At 47.3% G+C, this 27,098-nt stretch overlaps 1 protein-coding gene across 2 annotated transcripts in view; it reads right to left on the bottom strand.

The window, feature by feature from the left end:
- The window catches only part of ABCB6 (ATP binding cassette subfamily B member 6 (LAN blood group)), a 190,496-nt gene that overhangs the window by 17,640 nt on the left and 145,758 nt on the right, over positions 1-27,098 (bottom strand). For both annotated transcript variants that reach the window (XM_069227144.1, XM_069227145.1), the window contains exons 13-18: positions 26,569-26,654; positions 25,813-25,870; positions 22,681-22,785; positions 13,988-14,162; positions 11,949-12,061; positions 11,119-11,213 (exon numbers count right to left, since the gene is read on the bottom strand). In XM_069227144.1, the coding sequence (XP_069083245.1) occupies positions 11,119-11,213; positions 11,949-12,061; positions 13,988-14,162; positions 22,681-22,785; positions 25,813-25,870; positions 26,569-26,654 (632 nt within the window). The remainder of the gene's footprint in view (positions 1-11,118; positions 11,214-11,948; positions 12,062-13,987; positions 14,163-22,680; positions 22,786-25,812; positions 25,871-26,568; positions 26,655-27,098) is intronic.

Below are 27,098 nucleotides of genomic sequence, written 5' to 3' on the forward strand. Positions count from 1 at the left end.
GTGGGCACCGGTGAAACAGCCACATGCAGTGCCAAGTGAGAGAGGACCAGTGGTGGAGGCCAAGAGGTGACACAGCCACATGCAGTACCAAGTGAGAGAGGACCACTGGAGGAGGCCAAGAGGTGATGTGGGCACTGGTGAAACAGCCACATACAGTGCCAAGCGAGAGAGGACCACTGGCGGAGGGCAAGAGGTGACGTGGGGACTGGTGAAACAGCCACATGCAGTGCCAAGCGAGAGAGGACCACTGGAGGAGGCAAGAGGTGATGTGGGCACTGGTGAAACAGCCACATGCAGTGCCAAGTGAGAGGACCACTGGCGGAGGCAAGAGGTGATGTGGGCACTGGTGAAACAGCCACATGCAGTGCCAAGTGAGAGTGGACCACTGGAGGAGGCAAGAGGTGACGTGGGGACTGGTGAAACAGCCACATGCAGTGCCAAGTGAGAGAGGACCACTGGCGGAGGCAAGAGGTGACGTGGGCACTGGTGAACAAGCCACATGCAGTGCCAAGCGAGTGAGGACCACTGGCGGAGGCAAGAGGTGACGTGGGCACTGGTGAAACAGCCACATGCAGTGCCAAGCGAGAGAGGACCACTGGCGGAGGCAAGAGGTGACGTGGGCACTGGTGAAACAGCCACATGCAGTGCCAAGCGAGAGAGGACCACTGGCGGAGGCAAGAGGTGACGTGGGCACTGGTGAGACAGCCACATGCAGTGCCAAGCGAGAGAGGACCACTGGCGGAGGCAAGAGGTGATGTGGGCACTGGTGAAACAGCCACATGCAGTTCCAAGTGAGAGAGGACCACTGGCAGGGAGCAAGAGGTGACGTGGGGACTGGTGAAACAGCCACATGCAGTGCAAAGCAAGAGAGGACCACTGGCGGAGGGCAAGAGGTGACGTGGGCACTGGTGAAACAGCCACATGCAGTGCCAAGCGAGAGGACCACGTGGGGACTGGTGAAAACAGCCATATGCAGTGCCAAGCGAGAGAGGACCACTGGCGGAGGGCAAGAGGTGATGTGGGCACTGGTGAAACAGCCACATGCAGTGCCAAGCGAGAGGACCACTGGCGGAGGGCAAGAGGTGACGTGGGGACTGGTGAAACAGCCACATGCAGTGCCAAGCGAGAGGACCACTGGCGGAGGCAAGAGGTGACGTGGGCACTGGTGAAACAGCCACATGCAGTGCCAAGTGAGAGAGGACCACTGGAGGAGGCAAGAGGTGATGTGGGCACTGGTGAAATAGCCACATGCAGTGCCAAGTGAGAGAGGACCTGTAATGGAGGCCAAGAGGTGGTGTGGGCACTGGTGAAAGAGCCACATGCAGTGCCAAGTGAGAGGGAACCACTGGAGGAGGCAAGAGGGGATGTGGGCACTGGTGAAACAGCCACATGCAGTGCCAAGTGAGAGAGGACCACTGGAGGAGGCAAGAGGTGATGTGGGCACTGGTGAAACAGCCACATGCAGTGCCCAGCGAGAGAGGACCACTGGAGGATGCAAGAGGTGGTGTGGGGACTGGTGAAACAGCCACATGCAGTGCCAAGCGAGAGAGGACCACTGGAGGAGGCCAAGAGGTGAATGTGGGCACCGGTGAAACAGCCACATGCAGTGCCAAGTGAGAGAGGACCAGTGGTGGAGGCCAAGAGGTGACACAGCCACATGCAGTACCAAGTGAGAGAGGACCACTGGAAGAGGCCAAGAGGTGATGTGGGCACTGGTGAAACAGCCACATACAGTGCCAAGCGAGAGAGGACCACTGGCGGAGGGCAAGAGGTGACGTGGGGACTGGTGAAACAGCCACATGCAATGCCAAGCGAGAGAGGACCACTGGAGGAGGCAAGAGGTGATGTGGGCACTGGTGAAACAGCCACATGCAGTGCCAAGTGAGAGTGGACCACTGGAGGAGGCAAGAGGTGGCGTGGGCACTGGTGAAACAGCCACATACAGTGCCAAGCGAGAGAGGACCACTGGCGGAGGGCAAGAGGTGACGTGGGGACTGGTGAAACAGCCACATGCAGTGCCAAGCGAGAGAGGACCACTGGAGGAGGCAAGAGGTGATGTGGGCACTGGTGAAACAGCCACATGCAGTGCCAAGTGAGAGTGGACCACTGGAGGAGGCAAGAGGTGACGTGGGGACTGGTGAAACAGCCACATGCAGTGCCAAGCGAGATAGAACCACTGGCGGAGGCAAGAGGTGACATACAGGCACTGGTGCAGTAGTGACATGTAGTGCCAATTGAGAGAGCACTAGTGGCGGGGGCAGATGCAGCAATGGTCCCGATCGGTGGACTGATAATGTATGGGATTATGAATGGGGCCCTATAGTCTGCTTTCATCCAAGGTGGTTGCTGTAATGCCTGACTAGGACATAAAGATATAGGGAACCTTTAGTAGACATGAAGTGACAATCTGCGATCGCAGGAGTTACTGCCGCGCAGGTGAAAATGGCACATGATGAAAGAAGACAAAGTTACAGGTGGCTCACTTTTGAAGAGGTTCCCCTCTTTTTTGAGTGACTGATCTGAGGTGTCCAGTGGGAGCCACCTGTTCAGATCCCCATCCCAGGGCGTGTAGCTTTCAAGGCACCCCAGCTTCCTTTGCTAAAAATCTTTAGAACGAGTCCGGCATCAAGACACATCGATGCTATTTTATGGACTGCCAACATATTGTCAAGGTTCATACATGTGCAGTCAGGAATAGTAACTTTATATTCCCAGTGTATGCTTACATGGACAGTATGTTGGTAGCTAATACCATAACATCGATATATGGGCAAATCAATGTGAATTATCTCGCTATTTTGAAATACAACTCCCCAGTTATGACTGTTGTTTACTGTGTAACCATGGGGAGCGGGGTCTCTTTTACTCTGTAACCATGGGGTGCGGGGTCTCTTTTTCTCTGTAACCATGGGGTGTGGGGGCCTCTTTTACTCTGTAACCATGGGATGTGGGGGCCTCTTTTACTATGTAATCATGGGGCGCGGGGTCTCTTTTACGCTGTAACCATGGGATGCGGGGTCTCTTTTACTCTGTAACCATGGGATGTGGGGTCTCTTTTACTCTGTAACCATGGGATGCGGGGTCTCTTTTACTCTGTAACCATAGGGTGCGGGCCTCTTTTACTATGTAACCATGGAGTGCGGGGTCTCTTTTATTCTGTAACCATGGGGTGCGGGTTCTCTTTTACTCTGTAACCATGGGATACGGGCCTCTTTTACTATGTAACCATGGAGTGCGGGTCTCTTTTACTCTGTAACCATGGGATACGGGCCTCGTTTACTCTGTAGCCATGGGGTGCGGGCCTCTTAGTATTTAACAATAGGGTGCGGGGCCTCTTTCCCTATGTAATCATGGGGTGCGGGTCTCTTTTACTCTGTAACCATGGGGTGCTGGGTCTCTTTTACTATGTAACAATGGGGTGCGGGTCTCCTTTACTCTGTAACTATGGGGTGCGGGCCTCGGGGTCTCTTTTACTATGTAACAAAGGGGTGCGGGCCATCTTTTACTCTGTAACCAGGGGGTGCGGGCCTCTTTTACTCTGTAACCAGGGGGTGCGGGCCTCTTTTTACTATGTAACCATGGGGTGCGGGACTCTTTTACTATGTAACCATGGGGTGCGAGTCTCTTTTACTCTGTAACCATGGGGTGCGGGGCCTCTTTTACTCTGTAACCATGGGGAACGGGACCTCTTTTACTACATAACTATGGGGTGTGGGGTCTCTGTTTCATTCCTGCATTAGGATTAATGGAACTCCTGCAACTCCACTTGCAAATGCAAGAAGGCTACATAGTTCAGATGGGCCCTTTTCAGAGCACCCCACTCATACAGACTGTCCTTCTCCTCATACTGCCCTAATGATAGTCTGTGTGTCTGAAACATTTCATAAGAGGCAGTCATATTGCATTTACAGTCTGAACAATAACCGCCTTACCCTTGCGCATTACACCCTGACACAGAGCCGACTACATCCACCAACCCTGTACTACACGCGTTATGAGCCATCACTGAGGCTTTTTACATCGATTAAACTATATTGCATTACACTATAGTTAGCCATACAAGCAGGAAGGCAAAGGAAAGACTTTACATGAGCGTTCTGTTGCACAGCATGGTGGCAGCAGGCTTAAAGGTGTAACCACGCTTGCTGACATCAAGACTTCCACAGCCCTTTAGGCAAGGCATACTGGAGATTGGGATCAGAGGTATGAAGGTTTGCTCCAGTGCCCACCACTACGTGTGTTTCCCTTTGCATGTCTCTTTCTCGTGTTCTCACCTCAGCTGCTGTTTTAATAAGGGAACTGTTACTTCCCCTGTAAACATCTGTTTGCATCATTTAATGCCATGGCTTTCATGCTCTTCATACTCTTGCCATCTTGTGTTGAGCTTTGGCATTACAACTTGTTTTTCTTTGAAGAAATTTCACGTCACAGGAGGTGCTGTGACACCCCCTTAGACAGCAGAATTGTTAGGGTGCAAAATCCATCACCCCCTCCCTCTATTCATTCTCCAAAGCAATTCTCTGAAAACCTTACAATGCTTAGGCCATTTTAGGAAAGGCCAGAGGATAAGACCTTGTTTTCTTTAAGGAAATTTTGAGTCATGGAATGTGCTGTAACTCCACCCTCAGACCGCAATGCGCATGGGCATCGGCTCCACACTATATTGTTTCCGACCCAGTGGGTACGCAGTGAAATTGGAGTGTAGAGTAAGTACCATGGTGTGACGTGTATAGTAAGTTGTGAAAGAAGTCAACTGAGTGAAACTGAAAACTGTACTATCATTGCCAGCCTCCAGGCAGGAGGGTGGGCACAAGCGACTCTAAGCACTACGTGCTATGCACAGATGCTTACAGAGTAACAATTCCTGTTTGTGGCATGTGTGGCTGTAGATACACATCTCCTGCACAAGCTGTAAAGTAATTTTCTCCTAGGTAGGCTTGAGGGCAGATGATGCAAATGTTTGGAACAATATTCTTAATTCAGTTTGGCTAACTATAGCCTGTTGATGGGCTAGGACGTCCACAGGATAGTGGTTGGTAGAGGTGTGTTGTGCTGACCAGGTGGTTTCTTTGCAGATGTTTGCTAATGGGATGTTACCCATGGAAGCCATGGTCACCACCTTTTTGCAAACAGTGTGTGCACTTGGAGATTAAGTGAGTCCACAGTTAGCTTTAGCTGAGAAAGTTTGGTTACACCTTAAAATCCACCGAGCAATGTCTGCTTTGGCAATGGGGTGACCACTGTAGAGTTTAGCAAAAGCTACAAAGAATTGGTTAGTTTTGCGGAAGGACTTAGCCCTGTCAGTGTAGTACATGGGAGCACGCTTGACGTGTAGGGTTAGCAATGCCTTTCTGCTACCAAATCTGGTTGTGGAAAGACTATGGGCCGCTCAGTAGTCTAGCTGATGTGAAAGGGTGAGACTACCTTCAGAAAGACTTTTGGATTAGTTCTAAAGACCAGAGTGTTCTTGTGCACTAGAAAGAATTGTTCTTAGTGATAGTACCCTTTTAAATCCCCCCATAAATATCTTCACCACAGGGATTTTGAAGAGCAATGAGTGTTCGCTATTTGCATGTATGCCACATCAGTCCTTTGTAGGTGTAAGAAGTAGCAAATGATGTCTTGAGCCGTGTTCTTGAAGGGGTCTGGTTGTTTTGAGATGCAGTAGTGTATAACTCTCTTCCACTTGGCTGCGGGACATGCACGTTTGGTAGGCCTATGCGGCTCAGACAGTATGGCCATATACTCATCAGGGATTTTTACATAGCCATACTCTAAGACCTAAGGTGCCAGATGGCTAGGTTGAGCCGCTTGGGGTCTGGGTGCCCAATTTGGCCGTTATCTTATGTGAGCAGGTCTGGCCTGATTGATAGCTTCTTGTGGAGACTGATGGACATCTCCAGGAGCACTGAGTGCCAGGGCTGTCTGGTGCAGATTGGGGCCACTAGGATGAGGGTGAACACCTGTCTCGTCTTTCTCCCATGTACGGGATGAGTGGGAGAGGAGGAAAAGTGTAGGCAAATATCTCTAATCAGTTCCATCCATAGTCTGTTGCCCAATGACTGTGGATGTGGGTTCCTAGAAGTGAAACGTAGAAATTTTGCATTTTACAGGGCTGCGAAGAAGTCAATGGCTGATGTTCCTCACTACTGAAAGTAAATGTGTATAACTTGCAGGAGCAATTTCCACTCATAGACTTGCCAATGCACCCCGCTTAGCAGGTCCGGAGGTAGTTGTTTACACCGGGCAAGTGCTAACAGGTGGATCTTGTTAGAGAATACCTAGTGCTAAATCTCCTGTGCTATTGCAGGCAGGTGGAGGAGTGAATAACCCATCTTTCTGTAGTTAGTACATGGCCATCATGTTGTTTGTCTTTCTGAGGTCTACTTTGGCTTGGACAAGGTTAAAGAAAGCTTTGAGAGCTAGGTGGATACCAAGTAGTTTCAGGTATTTGATGTGTTGACCCTAAAGGTGATGGGTCCAGGTATCTTGCATGCACAGTCATACTGGTGTGAGCTGCGCCCTACCTGGTGGGTGATGAGTAGGTGGTGATGGTCACCTGGGGAAGTGGATACAAGAAAAGCCTGCCAAGGAACAGATTGTTCCTGTTCCACCATTGCACAGAGCATTGAGTGCTGACCTTTCTCAACCCTAGATCTTCCCAATGACCCTCTGCCTGACGAGGCACTGTTGGAGTGGATGCATATGTAGTCTGGCATGTGGTGCAAGAAGCCATCATACCTATGAGTTTTATTACAGTTCTTGGAGAAAGTAGACAAGCTGACTGAAAAAGAGGCAGCTAAAATACCATCACCCTGGGCTGACTGAGATACACTTTCTCTGTTGCAGCGTTTAACACTGAGCTCAAGAAGTTCTCCATCTACTGGAGCTGAAGGTGGGATTTCTTTATAGTTATATTGTCAAGCAGGGGCACCTCTGTTCTCGCATGTGTTATGCATTGTTGCCTGCTGCTGCTCTTGATCAGTCAGTCCTTGAATTATGGAAAGACATGCATGCTGCCTCCATGCAGATGAGTGGCCACTACTAATGGGCACTTCGTGAGCACCCTGGGAACCGTAGTGACACTGAAGGGTAGGACTTTGAACTGGTAGTGTTGTCCACTTACCTCAAAACAAAGGTTCCGGTGATGGGCGAGGTGGATGGGAATATGAATGTAGGCGTCCTTCAGGTTTGTTGCAGTCATGAAGTCTGAGTAGCTTGATGATGTTCTGCAGAGGTATCATATGGAAGTGCCCTATCAGGATGTATCCATATCCTGGCCTTAGGTATAGGATGGGTTGGATGTGGTCCACAATGAAGTACAGCGAGTACACACCTTCTCCCCATTGGTGTGGTGGCTCGAACCGTACTTCATCACTGTGGAAGAGTGCTGGAATCTTCTCTACAAGAAATGTGAAATGGTCTTATAGGTTTCTGAGAGGTGCTGCACCACCACCTGCATTTGCCCCCAGTGAAACCTGTTATACTTTAATAGCAAACCCACAGATTTGACGATACGCAAATGGGTAGCTGCTCCCACCGCCATGCATCTGCCTGCAGCGTCAAGATGCTTGCTCTACTTGTCTAGTAGGGGAGCATGGCATGTGGATTTTGCAAAGGCACAATTATGTGCGGTATTAACTACCATGGAGTTTGGGAGAATCTTGCCACAGACATAATGGCTCATCGGAAGAAGCTTCAAAATTCTTTTCTACCCATGGTATGACAACCATTGTGTTTACAAGCTCTTGGAAGTTATCCAGGGGCCAACTTTAAATTGCCCTTGAGCATAAGCAGGAACTGCTCTGTGCATGCAGTCTTAGTAGACCCTCTCCACCAAGAAGTTCTCCTCCTCCAGTAGGAGTTGCAAATCCACCTTTTGGTGGTGAACTGCCCTATGAATAATGGCATGGTATGTGTTTCATCTTTTGGGGGTGGCTTTGCTGGGTATGGCTCCAAATTAGGGCCAGCCGTAGGGTTGATGTTATAACCTTTCCAGCAGTAACCCCCATCCCCTGGTCCTAGACCCTGGTCGCATGGGTCTATATCTCCAAAAGGACTTCCTGGGACTAAGCAGAACTACAATGAGGTCTCTGGTGATTCTAGTGGTGGTGGTGGTAGGTTGAGCCGCTGGTACTCCAGAGGAACCCGCTTCTTCCTCCTTGATGTTGAGAGGGTTGTGTTCCCCCGAAGATACCAGGGATCTCCGAAGAAAGTTGCTGCTTCATGTTCTTGTAAGCCCAAAACCCCTGTCTTTAATACCTCAGTGTCTTTTTGTAGTGAAAGGCGAGGAAGAATCATAGTTGGGGGAGAGACAGATGTTGCAAACGCCATGCTGGTTTGACCAAAGTTATTTTGCATTACACCTCGGGCAGAATTGTCAGGTAGCCCCTTTCTCTTTTCATTGTCAACTGCAATGCTCTGAAAAACGTAGAGTGCTTAGGCCATTCCAAAGAAGCCCCGCACATGAAGCATCACTGCAGGACAGCCACAGTTTGTGGAGAAGGTCAGGTGGTTTATCATCCAGAAAAACAGACCTATAAGCGCCAACCACGCTGTGATTATTTTCTGAGTCTTCAGTCTTGAACAGTAGAACTGCTAGACCCAAAAAAGCTGAAAGGCTGCGCATTTGTCTTCGAGCTGCATTGGTCTTGGACAAGTCCAACCCTGATGGCGGTAAAAAACACAATGTAGGGTGCATTAGGTGCCCATGGGTTTTGTGAACTAAAGAAATACTCACAGCACATTGCCTGACTCGACAGGTCTTTGAGCCCAACACCAGGAGGCAAGAGCAGGGGCGGCTCCTCCATAAGGGCGGAGGAGCGTCGCCCCCCTGCCAGCAGCAGACGCTGCAAACCTTTCAGAACGAAAGGATAATAAGCTGTGTTTATTATCCTTTTGTTCTGAAACGGCGGGCCACAGGGGTGTCGTGCACTGAAAGAGAGTGCTCAGCACTCTCCCTCAGAGCACACCTGTGTTTGGCCGACTAAACACACATTCGCAGTTGGCTCTCTCCACCCCAGCGCTGTGTTGCTGGGCTGGAGAGAGCCTGCACAGTCTGCCTGAGAGGGCCCTTCCAGCCAATCCTGACCCTGCTGTGAGCAGCGTCAGGATTGGTGCAGGGCAGGCTGGGAGCCTGTTCCTGCAGCAGAAGGCAGCAGAGACGGAGGAGTGGCGTGGCCTCCGTTCAGGTAAGTTTTTATCATTTAAAAATAAATAAATAATAATAATGTATTCCTCCCACCGCTGTCCCCTTCTTGTCGCGCCGCACCCGCCCGCGCCTTTTAAGAGCTGCGAGCTGCAAGCCGCAACTGGGCAAGAGTAAGGAGAGCATGTGTCTATACATCCACACATGCTAGAAACGTATAGTACTTTTTCTACTAAGTAAACTAAATTCAAGATGCCATTTGTAGGGAAAGAGCCCCCTGCTTAGGGGAGCTTTTCTGTCCTCTTCTCAAGCCAACAGAGTGAGGTGTTGCGGAACCTGCGATTGCTGGTGTTTTTTTAAATTTATGTTGGAAACAAACTAAAGGCCACAGTAACTAGTTATTTTTTATACTGCTAGATTTATACCTTTTTATACTATCTATCTATTAAGTTGCCCTATGATGCGTAATAGTTCAGTAAGGGAAGAGGCTTAGACGAGTGCTGGCTGTCAAGGAAATTCTGTGCTCAACCCAGGACACCCTGTTAGTGTCAGGGAGTTGTATGTTTTGTAGACACGTCTTATAGACAGATGCTGGAAATAAGCAAGATTATTTAGGGTGTTGAAATAAATTGAGAACATGAAACTTATTTTTATTTTAGCTGTAAGTAATGTTCGTAATTGACCATTTATATTTTCTGTAATGTTTTATTTGCTTATATCAAACATATAGGGGGTCATTCTGACCCCGGCGGGCGGCGGGAGCCGCCGAATGACCGCACCGGCCATTCTGGCTTTCCCGCTGGGCCGGCGGGCGACCGCCAGAAGGCCGCCCGCCGGCCCAGCGGGAAACCCCCTTCCACAATGAAGCCGGCTCCGAATGGAGCCGGCGGAGTTGAAGGGGTGCGACGGGTGCAGTGGCACCCGTCGCGATTTTCAGTGTCTGCAAAGCAGACACTGAAAATTTTATGGGGCCCTGTTAGGGGGCCCCTGCACTGCCCATGCCAGTGGCATGGGCAGTGCAGGGCCCCCCAGGGGCCCCACGACACCCGTTCCCGCCATCCTGTTACAGGATGGCGGGAAGGGGGTCGGAATCCCCATGGCGGTGCTTCAAGCAGCGCCGCCATGGAGGATTCCCTGGGCCAGGGGTAAACCGGCGGGAAACCGCCGGTTGCCCTTTTCTGACTGCGGCTTTACCGCTGCGGTCAGAATGGCCCAGGAAGCACCGCCAGCCTGTTGGCGGTGCTTCCGCGGTCCCCGGCGGTCATGGACCGCCAGGGTCGGAATGACCCCCATAGTTTGTTTCGGATTATGCTTCAATCAATACACTTACTAGTATACCCGTTTTTTTGTGGTTCACCAATGTGTTTGTTTACTACTGCCCATTTAGGGGTTGTCTGTAAAGGCTACTTTGGTATCACAGATTTAATAAAGCAGATTGTCAAAAAATAGCTTTTCTGCTCATTTATCTATGTTTCTGGATTAGCCAGATTACCTCTTCACAGCATTTCCCTCAGATCTCTCATTCCTCTGTACTCTTTCCCTGAGGACTTTCAATCAGTCTTTGTATGAGTGTGAACTGTTTTGTTTTGTAGGTTGTTCTGACCTTAGAACAACTGCACTGACTGTCTGCATGCTGGCAGGCACCATGGTATGTACAGTGCCCTAGCAACAATAGGTTGTAGGTGTGGAGCAGACCGCATTAGGTAAAATCAATGTAACATGAGGGCATTTCTCTGTCTGAGCTTTGAGTCTATCTGCTGTTAGAGATGTATCTATCGGCTATCCAAGGCCTTAGGTTGTGTAAACTCTGTAACTCGTGAGATAGCATTGCTGTCTCAGCCTGTACTGTGTTAAGTAGGTCGACCCCCACCTCCAAATCCCTTTGGCGTTGAACGCTCCCTAAAGGGTTATCTTAAGCTAACGAGGCAAACGGTGTATGTGCCCAGGAAAGCCCACACCTTCACTCTTACCTGTGAGCCACTACGATGGATGTGCGATTGGCACAGACCTTGGCCAATGAGGACTGGATGTTTCTCTCTGTCTCTGTGTCCAAAGCAGATGTAGCCTACAGCGGGGAAGGAAGGAACTCTGGTTATTAGTAGGTCTAGGAGACGACACTGAGTGCTTGATGGAGGGGACAGATGCTCAGAGCTTGCGTGAGTGCTCAGATGTACAAAGCTTTTAAGTGAGGGTTGAATGGGTTCTTCGTGACAGCTCAGTGATTCACTGCTTGATTCTCTGAGTAAACACTGAGCTCTTCAATGAGGGCTGAGATGTTCATAGCACGAGTGTGCAATCAGAAGTTGAGTTGGGCATTAGGGGCGTAAGGGCACTGCTTCAGAAGTGTTATAGCGTGACAGAGTTTGGGGTTCTAAAATGAGGGGTCTGGTAGTCAGATAGAATAGAATGGCTTCAGACCTTCGGCAAAGATTCAGAGCTTGAATGAGAAGTCAAAGATATGGTGTCTAAATGAGGTGTTAGGAAGGATCACCACTTTAGTGAGAGATCAGACCTTAGCCCGTGACATGGAAGAAGGGGATCTTATAAATGGACAAAGATTCAGAGCCTGAGCAAGGGCTTGGAAGATCCAAGCTTGAGTAACGATTCAGAGGCGAGCATGAGAACAGGAGATGTCCAGTTTACAGATCGATATAGGAGCAGGGCTTCAGGGCTTTAGTTTGGACTCAGTTGTCAGCAAAGAAGACGCTATGGATAAATGTGGGCATGAAGCTATGGGTTCCCTGAGTGAGGACTACTGATTATGATGTTTATGGCATATAAAGAAGGCCCCCATCGTTACCTCGTCCAGTAGGATGATCTGTGGAGCCTTCAAGATGGTGCGAGCAATGGCCACTCTCTGCTTCTCTCCTCCACTCAGTTTCAAGCCGCGCTCCCCAACCTGAGTATCGTACCCTAAAGAGAGAAGGTCACCTCTTGTAACTGGTACAAAAGCAGAAGCACCAGAGATATTTCTTGTTTCAGGCACACAGGAAGAACCATCATATATACACCTCTCATTAAAGGCAAGCAGGAAGAGCATCAGAATTATGTCTTGATGGAGGTAAACAGATGTACCTCTCACAGCAGGCACAGCGGGAGGACCACCTGATATATCTTGATAGAGGTACACCTAGGTACCTGTTATAGCTACACAGGCAAATGCACCAGAGACACCACTCATTGCAGATACATAGATGGAGAGCTACCTCTTATTATTACAGATACAGATACACCACTCGTTACAGGTACGTAGAGGTACTTTCATTTGAGGTGCACGGGAGGCTCCAGTTATACCTCTCATTACACCAGAGATACCTCTCATTACAGATACATAGAGGGACGTATCAGTGATACCTCTTATTACAGGCACACAGAGAGAACCAACAGAGACATCTCTGGTTACACGTACTTAGAGGGAACTTTCATTTCAGGTACATAAGAAGACACCAGTTATATATCTCATTACACTGGAGATACCTCTCATTACACATACATCAGAGATGTCTCTTACTAGAGGTATATCGGAGGCACCAGTTATACCTCTCATTACAGGTACACAGGGAGAAGCACCGGAGATACCTCTCAGTACAGATACATAGATGGAAGCACCAGAGATACCTCTCATTACAGCTACATAGATGGAAGCACCAGAGGTACCTCTCATTACAGATACATAGACGGAAGCACCAGAGGTACCTCTCATTACAGATACATAGATGGAAGCACCAGAGGAACCTCTCATTACAGATACAGAGATGGAAGCACCGCAGATACCTCTCATTACAGATACATACCTATCATAACAGTTACATAGATGGAAGCACCAGAGGTATCCCTCATTACAGATACATAGATGGAAGCACCGGAAATACCTCTCATTACAGATATGGAAGCAGCAGAGGTACCTCTCATTACAGATACATAGAGGTAACTGCCCATGTAGAGAGTGGATGAATCCCACATTGGTAACAGGCGGAGTATGGGGAACGCTGTTGTGGATATCATATTAGAACGAGGAACCTTCACCCACACTAGGTGGCCTGCTGATTCCTGGGGCTCACCCCTCAACAGCAAACATGCTGCTAGTTGATCTCAACCAGAGCTCTGTTCTGCGAGCATTGTGTGGATGTATTTGTCCTGTATATCTCTCTTAAATTAAAACTATTAAGTGGGAGGCTCAGAATCTTTGATGTGACCTCGCTCCACTCTCACAAGGCTAAGATCGAAATTAGGAGCGGTGAGTAGTTTGTTAGGAAACCTTCTGCATCATGAAATGGTTGACTTGTTTCAGCTGCGACACACTAGCTGTTAGGTCTGGGGGTTTCCTTCAGGACCCAAAGGAAACCCACCACCTCACTAACCCTACATCCTATAGAATATGACTAGTATCAGGTTGTAATAATGAAGGGTAAAAGTCAAACTGTACGCTAGAGACCTACAGGCTTTGTCTGCCATTGGATTGAGCCCTTTAGAGAAAAAATCAATCTGGGTACTATGAAACCAAGCAGACAGCAGTATTTAGGGTGCCCAGCAACATAAAACACTACTAAGTAGGGAGATGATTCCTCCTAGTGTTAATACCAAGCTACATAAGGAAGCCACCAAACTTGCATTCCACCCATGGGGTAAAAATGTATCTTATTCTATCTGGTAATTCTCTGGATTCTGTGCCACTGCGTAATACTTCCCAATCTCACCCATCCACATCTCGTTTACCATCCACAGCTCTGCCTGTTCCCTACTTGACTTGGAGCCTCGCTGTAAGCCCCACCACAGCAGTCCCCCACGCCTCCCACACACTATCAGCCACAGAATGAGGACATAAGATGTTGGCCGTACCATCTCGGAAGGAAAGGATGCGTTCGTGTATGTCAGCAGCCTGGGCGGCCATCTCTACCTCATCGTCAGAGGCCGTCACGCGCCCATAGCGGATATTGTTGCGGATGGTGTCATTGAAGAGCACGGTGTCCTGTGGCACCACCCCGATATGTGAGCGCAGTGATGCCTGTTTCACCTAGAAGAAAGAAAGTATGGTCAGAACTCCATTGGCCATTGGCCATGTACTGGGCAAGCTAGTGGTGGCAGCAGAAATTCAGGCAGAGAAGGACAGTTAGACAATGGCGCTCACTGCTGCCCTGAAGTGGGTCTAATTGCAGAGACCCTACTTTCTAAAGCCCTGGTTGCCAGAACCACAACATCATGACAATAGACGTAGCAGATTTGGGTTTGTTGGGTAATTTTGTCACAGGTACAGAGTCAAGTGCTTTTAAGGTGCCCCTGATTGTTTATTTCTGCATTTAAAGATGGGCTGAGTAGTAAAATAGGCAACTGTGAGAAAAATGCTTAACTAGACCTTGGCCTTTGAGAACATGACTTGCTTGGGTTTGTGGAAGTAAATGGTTCAAGTGAGGGATCATAGCCCCTTGCAATGACTCAAAACTGCTTGTCGTTCCTGGTCACTTGTTTTACGGACATCCTGCCTACGTGACATTCCATGATAGGAGTGACAGAAGATAGTAGGCAGAACATTTACTTCAAGGCCTATGGATGCCATCTGGTGAAGCTGAATCCCCTTTACTCCCATATCTTTATTTAAATGCCAGGAGGTGATGTGAAGAAGAGAGCTTTCTTTCAAGTAGTGGCTGCATTGGTATGAAGATTCAGCAGGAGACCATCACGCAATAACACTCAGAAAGGAAGCGGAAAGCTCGCCTTTAGGGAAGGACCTACATAACACGAAGGTTTCCAAGCAGACACTTCTAAGGAAGCCTGTTGTGGAAGAAGACACCTGAAACTGATGTTAGGATTAGGGAAGTTAAGAGCCAGGTTGAGTTGAGGTCTGCAAAATGATCTCTGGTTCTGCAAAGACTCACTTTTAAACCACCTTGTACTCTGTAAAGTGACCTCCCCATCTCAGTCTGAAAACATGACTCTTTTAGTTGTGGAAAACATAAGACACTTAGGGCCAGATGTAGGTAAGGATTTGTGCCTCGCAAATGGCGAAAAGCGCCGTTTGCGAGGCGCAAAAGACTCTCCGCTATGCAAAAATGCATTTTGCGAGTCGGATCTGACTCGCAAAATGCATTTCCAACTCGCAAATAGGAAGGGGTGTTCCCTTCCTATTTGCGACTCGCAATGCCATGCAATTTCATTTGCGACTGCAAAAGCGGTCGCAAATGAACTCGCAGTTACCATCCACTTGAAGTGGATGGTAACCCAGTCGCAAACGGGAAGGGGTCCCCAGGGGACCCCTTCCCCTTTGTGAATGGAAACAAAAAATAATTTTTCAGAGCCGGTAGTGGTCCAATGGACCACTGCCTGCTATGAAAAATACCGAAACAAAAGGTTTCAGTTTTTTTCCTAAGTGCAGCTCGTTAGCCTTTAAGGAAAACGGGCTGCAGATGGAAAAAGAAAACAGCTTTATTAAAAAGCAGTCACGGACATGGTGGTCTGCTGTCTCCAGCAGGCCACCATCCCCGTGAGTGCCCATACTCGCAATGGGGTCGCAAACTGCGACCCACCTCATTAATATTAATGATGTGGGTGTTTGCGACCCCATAGCGAGTCGCAGAAGGTGTCTGAGACACCTTTCTGCATGGTGAATTGCGAGTTGCAATTTGCGAGTCGCACGGACTCGCAAATCGCAATTTTCTACCTACCTACATCTGGCCCTTAGGTCCTCATTATGACCTAGGCGGCAAATGCCACCTACCACCATGGCGACGGCCTCCAAAAGAACGTCGCCGTGGCTACTTACCGCCCCTCATATTATGACCATAGCCAGAATTCCGCCAGAAGTCTAGCGGAATTCCGGCTACGGTCATGGCGGCAGACGGTGGTAAGGTGGCGCTGCTGATGCCAGTAGAACGCCGCCGACCGTATCAAGTCCCATGATATGGCCTGGCGGTGTTCTGCTGGAGGAGCAGCAGCACCGCATCCCGTCTCCTGCCGGAGGACCCCCTGCAAGCAGGAAAGTCAGGTTCTCCAACAGGGGAGAGGGGCGGGGGTTGTTTTGTGTGTGTGTGTGTGGGGTGGGGGGGGGGGGGGTGTGACTGTGTTTGTATGTGTGCATGCGGATGTGAGCCGTGTGTAATGTGTGTGTGCATGAATGGGTGTGAGTGTATGTTGTGTCATGTGATTGCGTGTGTGCTAGAATGTATGTTAGTGAGTGTTGCTGTGTGTGTATGAATGTATGCATGTGTGGGTGAATGTTGATATGCGTGTGTATGTATGTGCGTGTAGGTGTGTGTATTTCGTGGGTTGGGAGGGGGGGGACTCTTGGGATGGGGAGGGGGACAGGAGAGATCCATATCAGTGTCAAGGTAGGAATTCCCTGGCACTGATAGTGCCTACCGCCATAGTTTTCTGGTGGTAAAAAAGCCACAGGAACCATGGCGGTGGGGTGTGTTATTATACTGTAGGCGGCCTAGTGATGGCCGCGGGGCTGGAGACTGTAGTCTCCAGCCCGGGGGTCGTTACCGCTATGGCGGTCGGTGTGGTACATGGGCGGTTTGGCTTTTGCCAAACCGCCAATGTCATAATATGGCGGTATGTACCACCAGCCTGTTGGCGGTACAACCGCCACTACTGCACCGACTGCTGGGGTCGTAATGACCCCCGCATTGTAGTTTCTTTGGTCTTTCCTGTCTCTGTAGAGTGCACTGATGCTAGTACCTAGGGTTCTTTAACACTACACAAGTTATTTAAATGATTGAGCTTTCAAACTTGGATTTTATGTCTGCACCTGAAAGCACCAGGCTCAGTAAGATTCTCAGGGAGCAGGTGGAGAGGCTGAGTCACTGAACAAGATGAAGTTTCAAGTGGTACACAGGTTGGTGGGGGGAAGAGTACAGGATGGGTAAACTGTTAAAACACAAGAAGGATTTTAAATGGAGCAGACACTTTTGAGTCAAGCACTCTTGTTCCTCACAGCAAATTAACGTTCAGTGGTACTGAAGTCAACTTATTTTATTGAATATGTTTCATTGAGACTTTCTAGAAGAGAACCACTCACTGTCTCTGCAGCTGGTAGCCTCAAAAAGAGAGTAGAAATATTTAACCTTGCAGCGTGGGACTGCAGCAGTCGAGGGATGTGGAATCGCTCTCTGTTGCTCTGCAGGAAGATCCCCCAATCTCACCTATTGTAGACTTTTAGTATACCTGCAGCCTGGCAGCTGGGAGTCTAGGCGCTACACAAGCAGCGTGTGCCGGGGCTTCCGTTTGGCCTTCATGGCCACTCTGGCCAGGAAACACACTGCAGAGAGTTATGCATGCCGTCGAGTCTCCCATACAATCCCTGCTCCTTGTGCTCAAGGGCACAGTTGTGTTGTATTGCATAGTTGTTAACTTTCACAAATTTCAACAAGAGGTTTCTCTTAGTTTAATAAACGGCACACTGACACGCATTAAAATACATTTTCAAGGCACAGGAAGAATGCTATTCTTTGGAAACTCTGCAGCAAAAAAGTGGCAACAAGGACAAATGTAACAGTTGCATTTGTTCTGACTCACTTAGTTGGTCACGAATAGGCTGCTTTTTTAAATATCTTAAGGCACCTGGTGTGGGCCACCCCTTTCCCCCCTGCCCCATCGTGCTTTGAGACCCATCAACCAAAAATAATGATTGACAAGGCCTATGCGAGATCTATTGGTTTTATCAAGCTTGTTTTAGACATGCTGTACAGCATTGCTGAAAGAAAAAACACAAGTGCTATGATGCGGTCAACGCTGGCCTGCTGTACAACATGCCACCTTAAAAATATTCACAAACCCAAATAGTGGAATTAAAGTGCTTTGACAGTGTTTTTTTTCGCCATGTTGTACGACATGGTTCAAAGTAAAAAATAAAAAAAAAGGGCTATGATATCTCCTGGTGCTTCTCTCTCCTGTTGTGCCTTGATATTCTTGTCTGCCTTCAAAGCTTTTTGTTGTTTCTGACTTTTCTTTGCCTTTACATAAGATTTGGTGACTCCTCGCAGGGTGGGCTTCATAGTTGCCCAAAGGGTTCCCGGTGATTCCACCAGGCCACCCTCAACAACCGCAATAGGACTTATGGGCATTGTTTGTTCGCTGTGTACAAGATGTTAATTTGCCATATTGACTGGGTCCTTCAGGAGGGCCTCTGAATCGGACTACGACTGGGGATATGAACGTGGCCGACGCAGTGCTTAAAATTACTGATGTGGGGAGCAGCGTGAGGTCAATAAGGGACAAAGTCTTATGTGCCGCTGATGTATGCATGTATTACCTTGCCATTGGGTGCCAAATGCACCACATATCGCACAGTTCTAGGCCTTCCACCAAATTAAACATCCCCCACATCTATCCCCCACCCCTATGGCCAGCCTGGCCCATGTCTCTGGGTCTAGGGTGGCAATACAGTCTCCTGTGTTAGCCCCAGTACACACACTTTCACTGCCTCCAACAAGGATTTGAATAATTGTGGGGTGGGGTAGATTATATCTTTTTCCTTTTAGCCAGCCTTCTAATGTGACAAATCTCCATAGTGCATCACGCGTAGTCTGGGAAACCATGAATGGGAAATTTCTGTGCAGGAATATGGCCGCTCTCCTGAAGCCTTTAGTGTTCTTTGCAAGGTAGATCCTATCACATCCAAAGAGGGCATTTAGGTCCCAGATGATGTGTCTCTTGTAGCATCAGAACTGCAGGTGTATGGCGCTTTGCAAACTTGAGGACTGCACCCCTCTTTATGCGGTCATTCAACCCATTAATGTTCCAGGTCATAACTGAGAAGCTGCATCTCAGAGTGTGGTGCGAATCAATGAGGAAATCCTTGACCCCACTCCTTTTCCTCGATTGTTGTCTTCTGTTTCTGAGGCGTGAGGTGAACCCTGAGCCACGCTGCATCACTTGGGGATTGTTGTAGCTTCTTGGGCATGTTCTTGTTTCCTGCTGGAACCCAGTTGTTCCGTCCGGGTGATTCCAGAGGGGTGGGGTGGGGTGATGTTGCATTTCAGAGTTTTCTGTTCTGTCGCACAGTCCCAGGGTGCTTCAAGAGATTGAAAGCAAAAGGAATTGGAGTCAAGGAGCACTTTAGGTTTCTCCGGGAACAGCATCATATATTGAAGTTTTAAGGATCTCAACTTTTGTTTGACGGCATCAAAAGACTACCTTTGCTGATGTACTTGTCAGGTGTAGTCCGGGACCACCATGATGTGCATCGATTGATACTGCAGTGTCCCTGCAGCTCGGGCTCCTCTGATGATGGAGTCTCTGTCCATACAATTCAGCAGGTTAGCAATCATGTGATAAGGGGTCACACCTGAGGCAGCCTCTGTGCCAAGGACCTGTGTGCTCCTTGTACAGTAAAATATGGGGACAGCTTCCCTATGAGCATCCAGGAGGATATACAAGATTCCAAGAGCAGTTGTGGCTTTGTGCCGTCCTCACCCTCAGGGAAACCTAGAAAGTGGAGGTTACTCCTCCTTGCTTTGTATCCGAGTCCTCTCTACAGTTTTAACTTAGTGAACTCTCTGCAATGCACATACCGCATGGAGGTATGGACCCAGCACTAGCATCCACGTAATCTCCATTTAAAATGGCCATTCTAGTAAGTGAAAAGCCATTTCGGCATCCAAAATACAGATTTTTTACAGACTAATTTTTGGTCTCTGGTGGACAAGAGGGAAAATGGTTCTGAGGCTGCACATGGCCGCTCTGCCAAGGCTAAACCCCAATGGGTTCTGTAGGACCTGCTTATCCATTAGTGGTGTGAGTCAGTTCAGGGCTACCTAAGCCAGAATATTGTTGTCTGGATTTAACTGGGAGAGATGGTGGGTGGTATGACTGACAGTCCTTGTCATCTTTATTTGGCTTTATGAGCACCATCACCACTGCTTCACGTGTTGCTGGTGGCAAACTACTGACCTGCAGTCACTCAATATGTAGGCCTAGTGAACAGTCCCCCAGTTCCCTCTTGAACTCCTTAGAAAATTCAGCAGTCAGCCCATCAGAGCCAGGTGCCTTCCCCCTCCATGGTGGTCTTAATTTCTACAACACTGAGCGGCTCCAGCAGGTGGTCTCTTACCTGAGTTCACCATCAACCCAAGTCACCTCCAACCAGGTATCGACCAGTTGTGCGGGGCCTGTATTAGCCCCATAGGGTCAGTGTAAATGTCCACATTCTCTTGCAGTATGGCTGCTTTCACATACCAGTCCACAGACTGTCGACTATAACACCACAATGACAATTCTTCAGTGCTCCTTCTGAAATATCAAGATAAAGGTCTGCTACATCTTGTACCTTCCCTATATTGACACATTCAAGCACTTCTACTGATGTATTTAACCTCCCAATTTGCTGCCTCTAGGAAGAGAAGCTAAGAGCTATTCATTTCCCTGAAGGTTTAAATGTTTCATTCAATTCCATATTGTCTTTCCATAGAGGGTGCAGTGCTTTCCAGCTGTGTAAGCTGGATGAAAATAGATTTAAGCACTCCTGCCAATTTTGCTGTCAAAATCCTTCTAATTTACATTTTAAATATTTCTCACACTAAGGAGAGTTGGGAGATGGAACCGAATATTGATGTCAAAGAACTCAATAGCTGTTTGCATCACAGCTCTAAAAACTACATCTCTGAGAGCCTGCGATGGGATGCCCAGCTCTGTATGTCAGTACGTGGTATATGTGAAGCACCGTACAGGGTCAAAGGCAGGCACAGAGTCACTGACTGATAGGAAAGACAGCTGGTTATTGGGGAGTTATGAGTTGTGATGTAGGGCCTCTCAAAGAGGTGGGCCTCCAACTCTTTCCTAAGTTGAATGCTGCATGTAAAGACAATTCTTACGGACATGGGGATGTTTTTCCAAATCCTGGGTGCTTTGTTTTTTCTTTTTTACATTTCTTAGTCTCCCCTCTGACGGTGGCCTGTCTTCATGTATGCAGAGAGTCACCAGAGATGGTTTTGGCACGTCCGGGCAAAGTAAGTCCAGATTCGCTGGAGAACAGTCATAGAGCGCACTCTGTAAATATTGGTGATCAAGAATCCACTACGGGTCTTATTTAAAGTTTGGCGGGTGGGATACGGTGTCACAAACATGGCAGACGTCCGTTCCACCATATTCCACCATATTTCAAGTGCATTATATTCTATGGCACTTGTAATATGGCAGACGGGATATCTGCCACGTTTGAAAGAGTACCACATCCATCAAACCTAAATAAGGTATTATTTCTCTTACCATGAGCCAAAAATAATGCTGGAGTGGGAATCAGACAGAAAGGAATGGAAGGAGAAAGATGCTTCATAATACCCGTCTCACTAGGGCACATCACTCATCTACTATATCAGTCATGAACACAATCTGCTGCGTGTTAATGACGCTCCGGTAGAACTTGCCCTCAACACATTGCACATGTCCATTGTAGAGTCAAACGTGAGGTTGAAATCACCACAATATCACGTTGCTAGCATTATGTTTCCCACACTAGGACAGTAAACCTTAAAAAACTCAAGCATCTAAAATTGGGAATCATTTATTGAGCCCATAACTACCAACAATCCTCCCTGTGCATCAGAGTGAGTAAAATTCTGCTTAAAGTTACACCCTAGTGATGAAATAATAATGTTGCTGTAATGAGCGTTGCGTTGCATTTGCCTGCAAAGGTTGGGGCTGTGTTTGGGCCAAGGTGTGTCTCTTGGGAAAAGGGTACTTCTACATTGTGCCTTTCCAGGGAGGCCAGACCCAACCACTTCTTTTTCGGGTTGTTTTTACCATTTCGTTCATTTATTTTCTCGGCCCATGAAATACCAGGTCTAGCCACGGAACTATATATGACAACAAACTGCACTAAAATGAGAATAACAAGTATGTACAGGTCTATGTGTCTTGATATAATATGTCAGGTAAATAAACTATACCCAACTACCTTCCACACTGAACCAAACAGGCGTGCAGGGTCACCCAACATCACCAACTCATGCAGTTGAATATCAGAGAGGAGGTCACTCCAAGATGGTCGTCAGGGTGGCTGTGGATGAAGATGGGATGGGTTGAAACGGATGCACGGCTTTCGGTATACAGCGACGCAGTTACGCAGCCATCTTGGTTGCAGCAGGCCACGCCCCTCCCTTGCACACGTTTTGATGGGACTGGTTTTTAATCACGAGTTGGAGCATGCCTGGAGAATACATTGTAATGCATGCAAAAGAATGCCTGATCTTTCTACCTCTCCGTTGCCTGATACTATTTACAAACCAGTGTTAATTCTCTGGTTGTTGGGCAGCCATCAACAATTACAAAACATAAATGAACTAACACCACGGCAGGGCACTCAATGAAATTTAGGTTCAAAACCCAAGGTTAAGGTTGGTGAGATATGGAGCTCCAGTGCACTTACTCTGTTGAGATTTAGTAGCAGCTTCTATGGTTTCCACTGTTCCAAGGTACTCAACAGAGACGCGAGTTGAAGTATTATTCCTTGCCATTCGTGCGCTGGTCTAGAAAGGCCGTCTCATTTCACAGTGTGACCCACTCATTTATTCACACAAACACTGCAAACGTGTTCTTACCGCAGAGATATCCTGCCCATCTATCTTGATGCTGCCCCCGCTGACATCATAGAAGCGGAAAAGGAGTCGAATGATTGTACTCTTCCCTGAGCCGGAAGGACCCACCTGGATGAAGGGGGAGAGAGAGGGTTAAGATATCAGAACCAGAAAGGATAAACTGCAGGAGAACAAAGAGAAGGTTAAAACTAAGAGGTCAGAGGCCTGGAGTGCAATCGGGCGTCCTGCCTCTTGTATTTTGAGGACTGAAGTTTGGAATTCTGATCTGTTCATTCAGAGAGAGTGGGGTAGTTGTACGTAGTACCTTCTGTAGAGCTGGTGACGGGATTAAATATAAATACACACTTAGGCAGCAGTGAAACCTACTGGAGAGCAAGGATATGCCTGAGATTAAAGAAGACACTGACGATGAAGCATGGTAAGGACAGAGGACACTACCGCATGGAGAACAAACAACCCGACTGTGAAATTTGATGTGATTGTTTAGCAGGCTAAGCCTTGTTACAGTTTTGACAGTACTCCATGACAGTTTTAAAAGGAACCGTTTTGATTCAAAAGTGGCTATTATAAATATAACACCAACTTTGCATCCTGACGATGACCTTATCCAATTCATGGTGTGTGAGGTTGAAACGTCTATGACTGACTGATTCTTCTATCGGCATCTAATATGTGGACAATTGTATTGTGACAAAACTGTCAGTTGTCACCTGATTATTCATAAGTATGAGCTGTTGTTGTAAACTGTATAGACACTGGCCACCTTTTTAGAACCAACTTGACAGCTCATGAGACCTTATGTGATCAAAAATAAGAGCTTTCGACAGTACTAGAGAGAGGGGTTGCGGCTCTTCCCAGATGTTGGTTCTTCTGAGTACAGCTTTTGATTTGGCAAAAGCTGTATGCTTCCACAGAAAGAGTGCCTATTCTCCAACCAGCTATCATCATGTGTTTATCCAGCTGCTTCAACCAGACACTATCATGCAAAGCTATCTTGTCTGTGAAGGCCTGACATATTCATGTGAAAAGCGTATGCTAACATCAGTCCATTTAAGGGAGGATTGTTGTTACTCTGTATTAAAGCCTACAGATAGGTATTTATTTTCTTACATTAAATCTTACAGATTATCTTATTGGCAAAGGTTTTGTTGTTGTTGGTGATCCCTGTGACAAACCCTGGATAAAAATATTTCCTCTGTGAGAATCTTTGTAAGGAGGGATCATATTTTGCTTAGCTAATTGTAATGGTGTATACTTTTGCAATTTTTTGAATGCGTGCCTAATGATTGCTTTGTGGGAAAGCTTACACTTAAAACAGTAGGCCTAAGTTGGTTGTGGTGATAAGCGATTAGCCAGATTGGTGCAGCGGGAGAAGGTATGTCTAATGCCACAGGTCTGCCCTATGTATTATGAACAAGTATGACAAACGTACTAGGCCTGGCCTAGCTTATTTATTGTGAAACACATTTGTTGAATCCACTAGGCCTTTAACAGTGTCAGAGGCTATAAATAGATATTTTGTGATATGTGATCTCACAGATCATCCTAGTAGGCAAGGGTTCTTGGGTTGGCCACACACCCGACAAACCCTGGGTCTTTTCACTGTGACGATTCTTGTTGGGCGCAATTGAAATAGTTTGTATATTGCTTGGAAAACTCAATTTTTCTACATGTTTGTAATTTTATAACTGTATGGACAATGGTTGCTAGTTTATATGCACTTGAATAGAACCGTGTTAGTTATGGTATCAAGCCAATGGTAAAGGCAAGGGCTCTTATTGGTTCCTTAGGAAAAGTTATATCAGATTCCACAGTTTGATTGATTATGAAACATTGTGACAAAGCCAGGAGGCCTGATTTATTTATTTCGCCAAGCACGTGTTAATGTCAAATATGTTTTTTAAACTGGCTTGTTATTACACTGTGCTAAAGCTTGCAGGTAGGTATTTTGTTACATGTAACTTCACAGATTACCATAATAGGCAAAGGTTTTGGTCTCCCACCCTGGCAAACCCTGAGAGTAGAAGAATTTTCACTGCAATGATTTTTGTTAGGCCCTTGAGAAGGGTTGTATATGGTTTTGCAAACTGTACTGTTGTACATATTTGAAATATTATAACTATGATTGCTGGTTGCCATCTTATCATGCACACTCCAGTAGGCCATCCTGGTTATAGTGTCAAACTAATGGTAAAATCTAAACACCTATTCAGTTGACTTGGGAGGCTATCTCAGATTCTTTTGGTACAATCTGTTTATAATGAAAAGTTCAGACAAAGAAAGTCATTGAAAGTTATTGTGAAAGGCATGTGTTAAAAGTAATAGGCTTTTAAGCGTGCCCTATACTAAAGCCTGTAGGCAGGTTTTTTGTTGAACGGAATTCAGCACATTACTACTGTAGTTGGCAAGGGTTTTGGTGTTGGTGACCCACCTGAACAAACCATGGGATTGAAGATGTGTTAATGGCACACACGCGGACAACAGTCACCATAGCATGGGAGTCAAAGTCTTTTGTGACAAATGCCTCAAGCAGTAGGATTGACGTGTTCTGCATTGTCACTCACACACAAGCCATCCTGAGCAGAACTATAAGGCCTGGATACTTGCAACTTGGAACACCCCATTTTTATGATTCAGTAGCTCTAAGTAAAAGCTACCGCTGTTAAAAGCTAACCTGTTGCTCTTTTAAACAACGTTTTACTTTGAAAAAGGCATATCTTACAAATGCTGAATAGACACAGACTAATTTAAAACTGGCCTTAAGCATTCAGATGATTTGCTAACAAAAACACAAGGTAATGCAATGCCACCCAGTTTAAAAAAATAGGGCACATAAAAAGATGAGATGAAACAGACACGTGGGGAGACAACTCTAGGCCCTGGTGTCATGCCATCTCCGTGTGTTCTAATATACAGTGGGGTCATTGCAGTGTTCCACATGTATCCAAACTGGATGGAGAACATGGACACTCTATAGTCACTTCCTAGCGTAAAACAGCATTGTTGGAACTCCAATAGAATGCATCTTATCACAGGCATCAGAGATGCTTCGTGTCCTTTATACTCTGATACCAAGGACAGACCACAGCATGAACAACACAATTACAACGAAAGGAGCTTTGAAGTGTAACTCACCAGTGCCAGCGTCTGACCAGGCATCACCGAAAAGGAAACATCTTTCAGGATTTCCTTCCTGCAGAGGTAAGAGGGTGTTAGAAATCAGGTGCTGCCTTTTCCCAAACTGACAATGATCCAATGTGAAAAGAACAGAAAATGGCAACTCACTGCACACACGACACTGAACTGACCTGCTCAAAGGAAGCAGGTAAAATACTCTATAATCTTCAAGCCAAACCACAGTGTCATGTAGCGCTCGTAGCCTGTCCTCCAATAAGCTAAAGTTCTGGCACTCAACTACGTCTGACCTCTCTTTCCACCCTCTCAAATTTTGTGATTGTGCTCAAACAAACCTTTAAAAATAAGCATGATCCTGAGTAAGTCTACCATATGGATACTAAACATCAAGGCTGAACCCTGAACATCCTGAAGTATGTAGTTCCTTTGATGTTGGAAGCCAGGAGGTTCTAGGATACAGTGTGGCCAATCTCTTGTTTCATTTCTTCCTCCATGAACTATGTTCTACATATAGACAGGATTATGTTCCCTTCATGTTTCAAGTGGACGTTCCTTTTGATTAATGCACATATATGTGTGAACTACCACTGAGGGCCACATAAGCCAAGGTTCTGAAACTCCACCCACAACTGCAAGTGTGAGGTTTCAGCAGTCCTGAAACTGCTGCTATGACAACATGATCCAGGGATAAATTCCAGGGAATGAAGGGTCTCATTAGATGCTCTGGTGTCCCCTGGATGCCCTCCGTTTACCTACCCATCCAAGTAACTGAAGTGAACGTTCTCAAACTCGATCCGGCCGTACTTGAACTTCAGGTCGCCAGCGCCGACGGCGTCCTTCACCTAGGTGGACGAGAGAGGAGTCAGGAGACAGAGGTATCAGTTAAGAACCTAGGGAGAACAATCGTAGGGGATGCACATTACACAGGGTCTACTCGATAGAAAGGAGACAACAGTCGTAAAGGAAGAGACTCCCAACAAAGGTTGGAAGTAATAAGGGGGGCTGTTGAAACACTGAGTGCAGGGTCTCAACACATCTTATGTTATATGACCTTATGAAGCGCTCCATCATCCGCGAGGGTATCCCTGGTACTCCCTCCCCCTTGAAAAGGGCTATAAGATCACTGCCCCATCATAACACGGCTCTCATTACATACTATCACCCCTACACAATGGGCATGGGCCTCTCAACATAAGGAAAGCTGCATGCAAGGTGCTCACACCACGTAAGGCCATTCATAGGTGAGACGCTAGAGAGATCCTACTACTGTCGACACCCAGAATACT

Source organism: Pleurodeles waltl, chromosome 3_2 (assembly GCF_031143425.1).
Source record: "Pleurodeles waltl isolate 20211129_DDA chromosome 3_2, aPleWal1.hap1.20221129, whole genome shotgun sequence".
NCBI lineage: Eukaryota > Metazoa > Chordata > Amphibia > Caudata > Salamandridae > Pleurodeles > Pleurodeles waltl.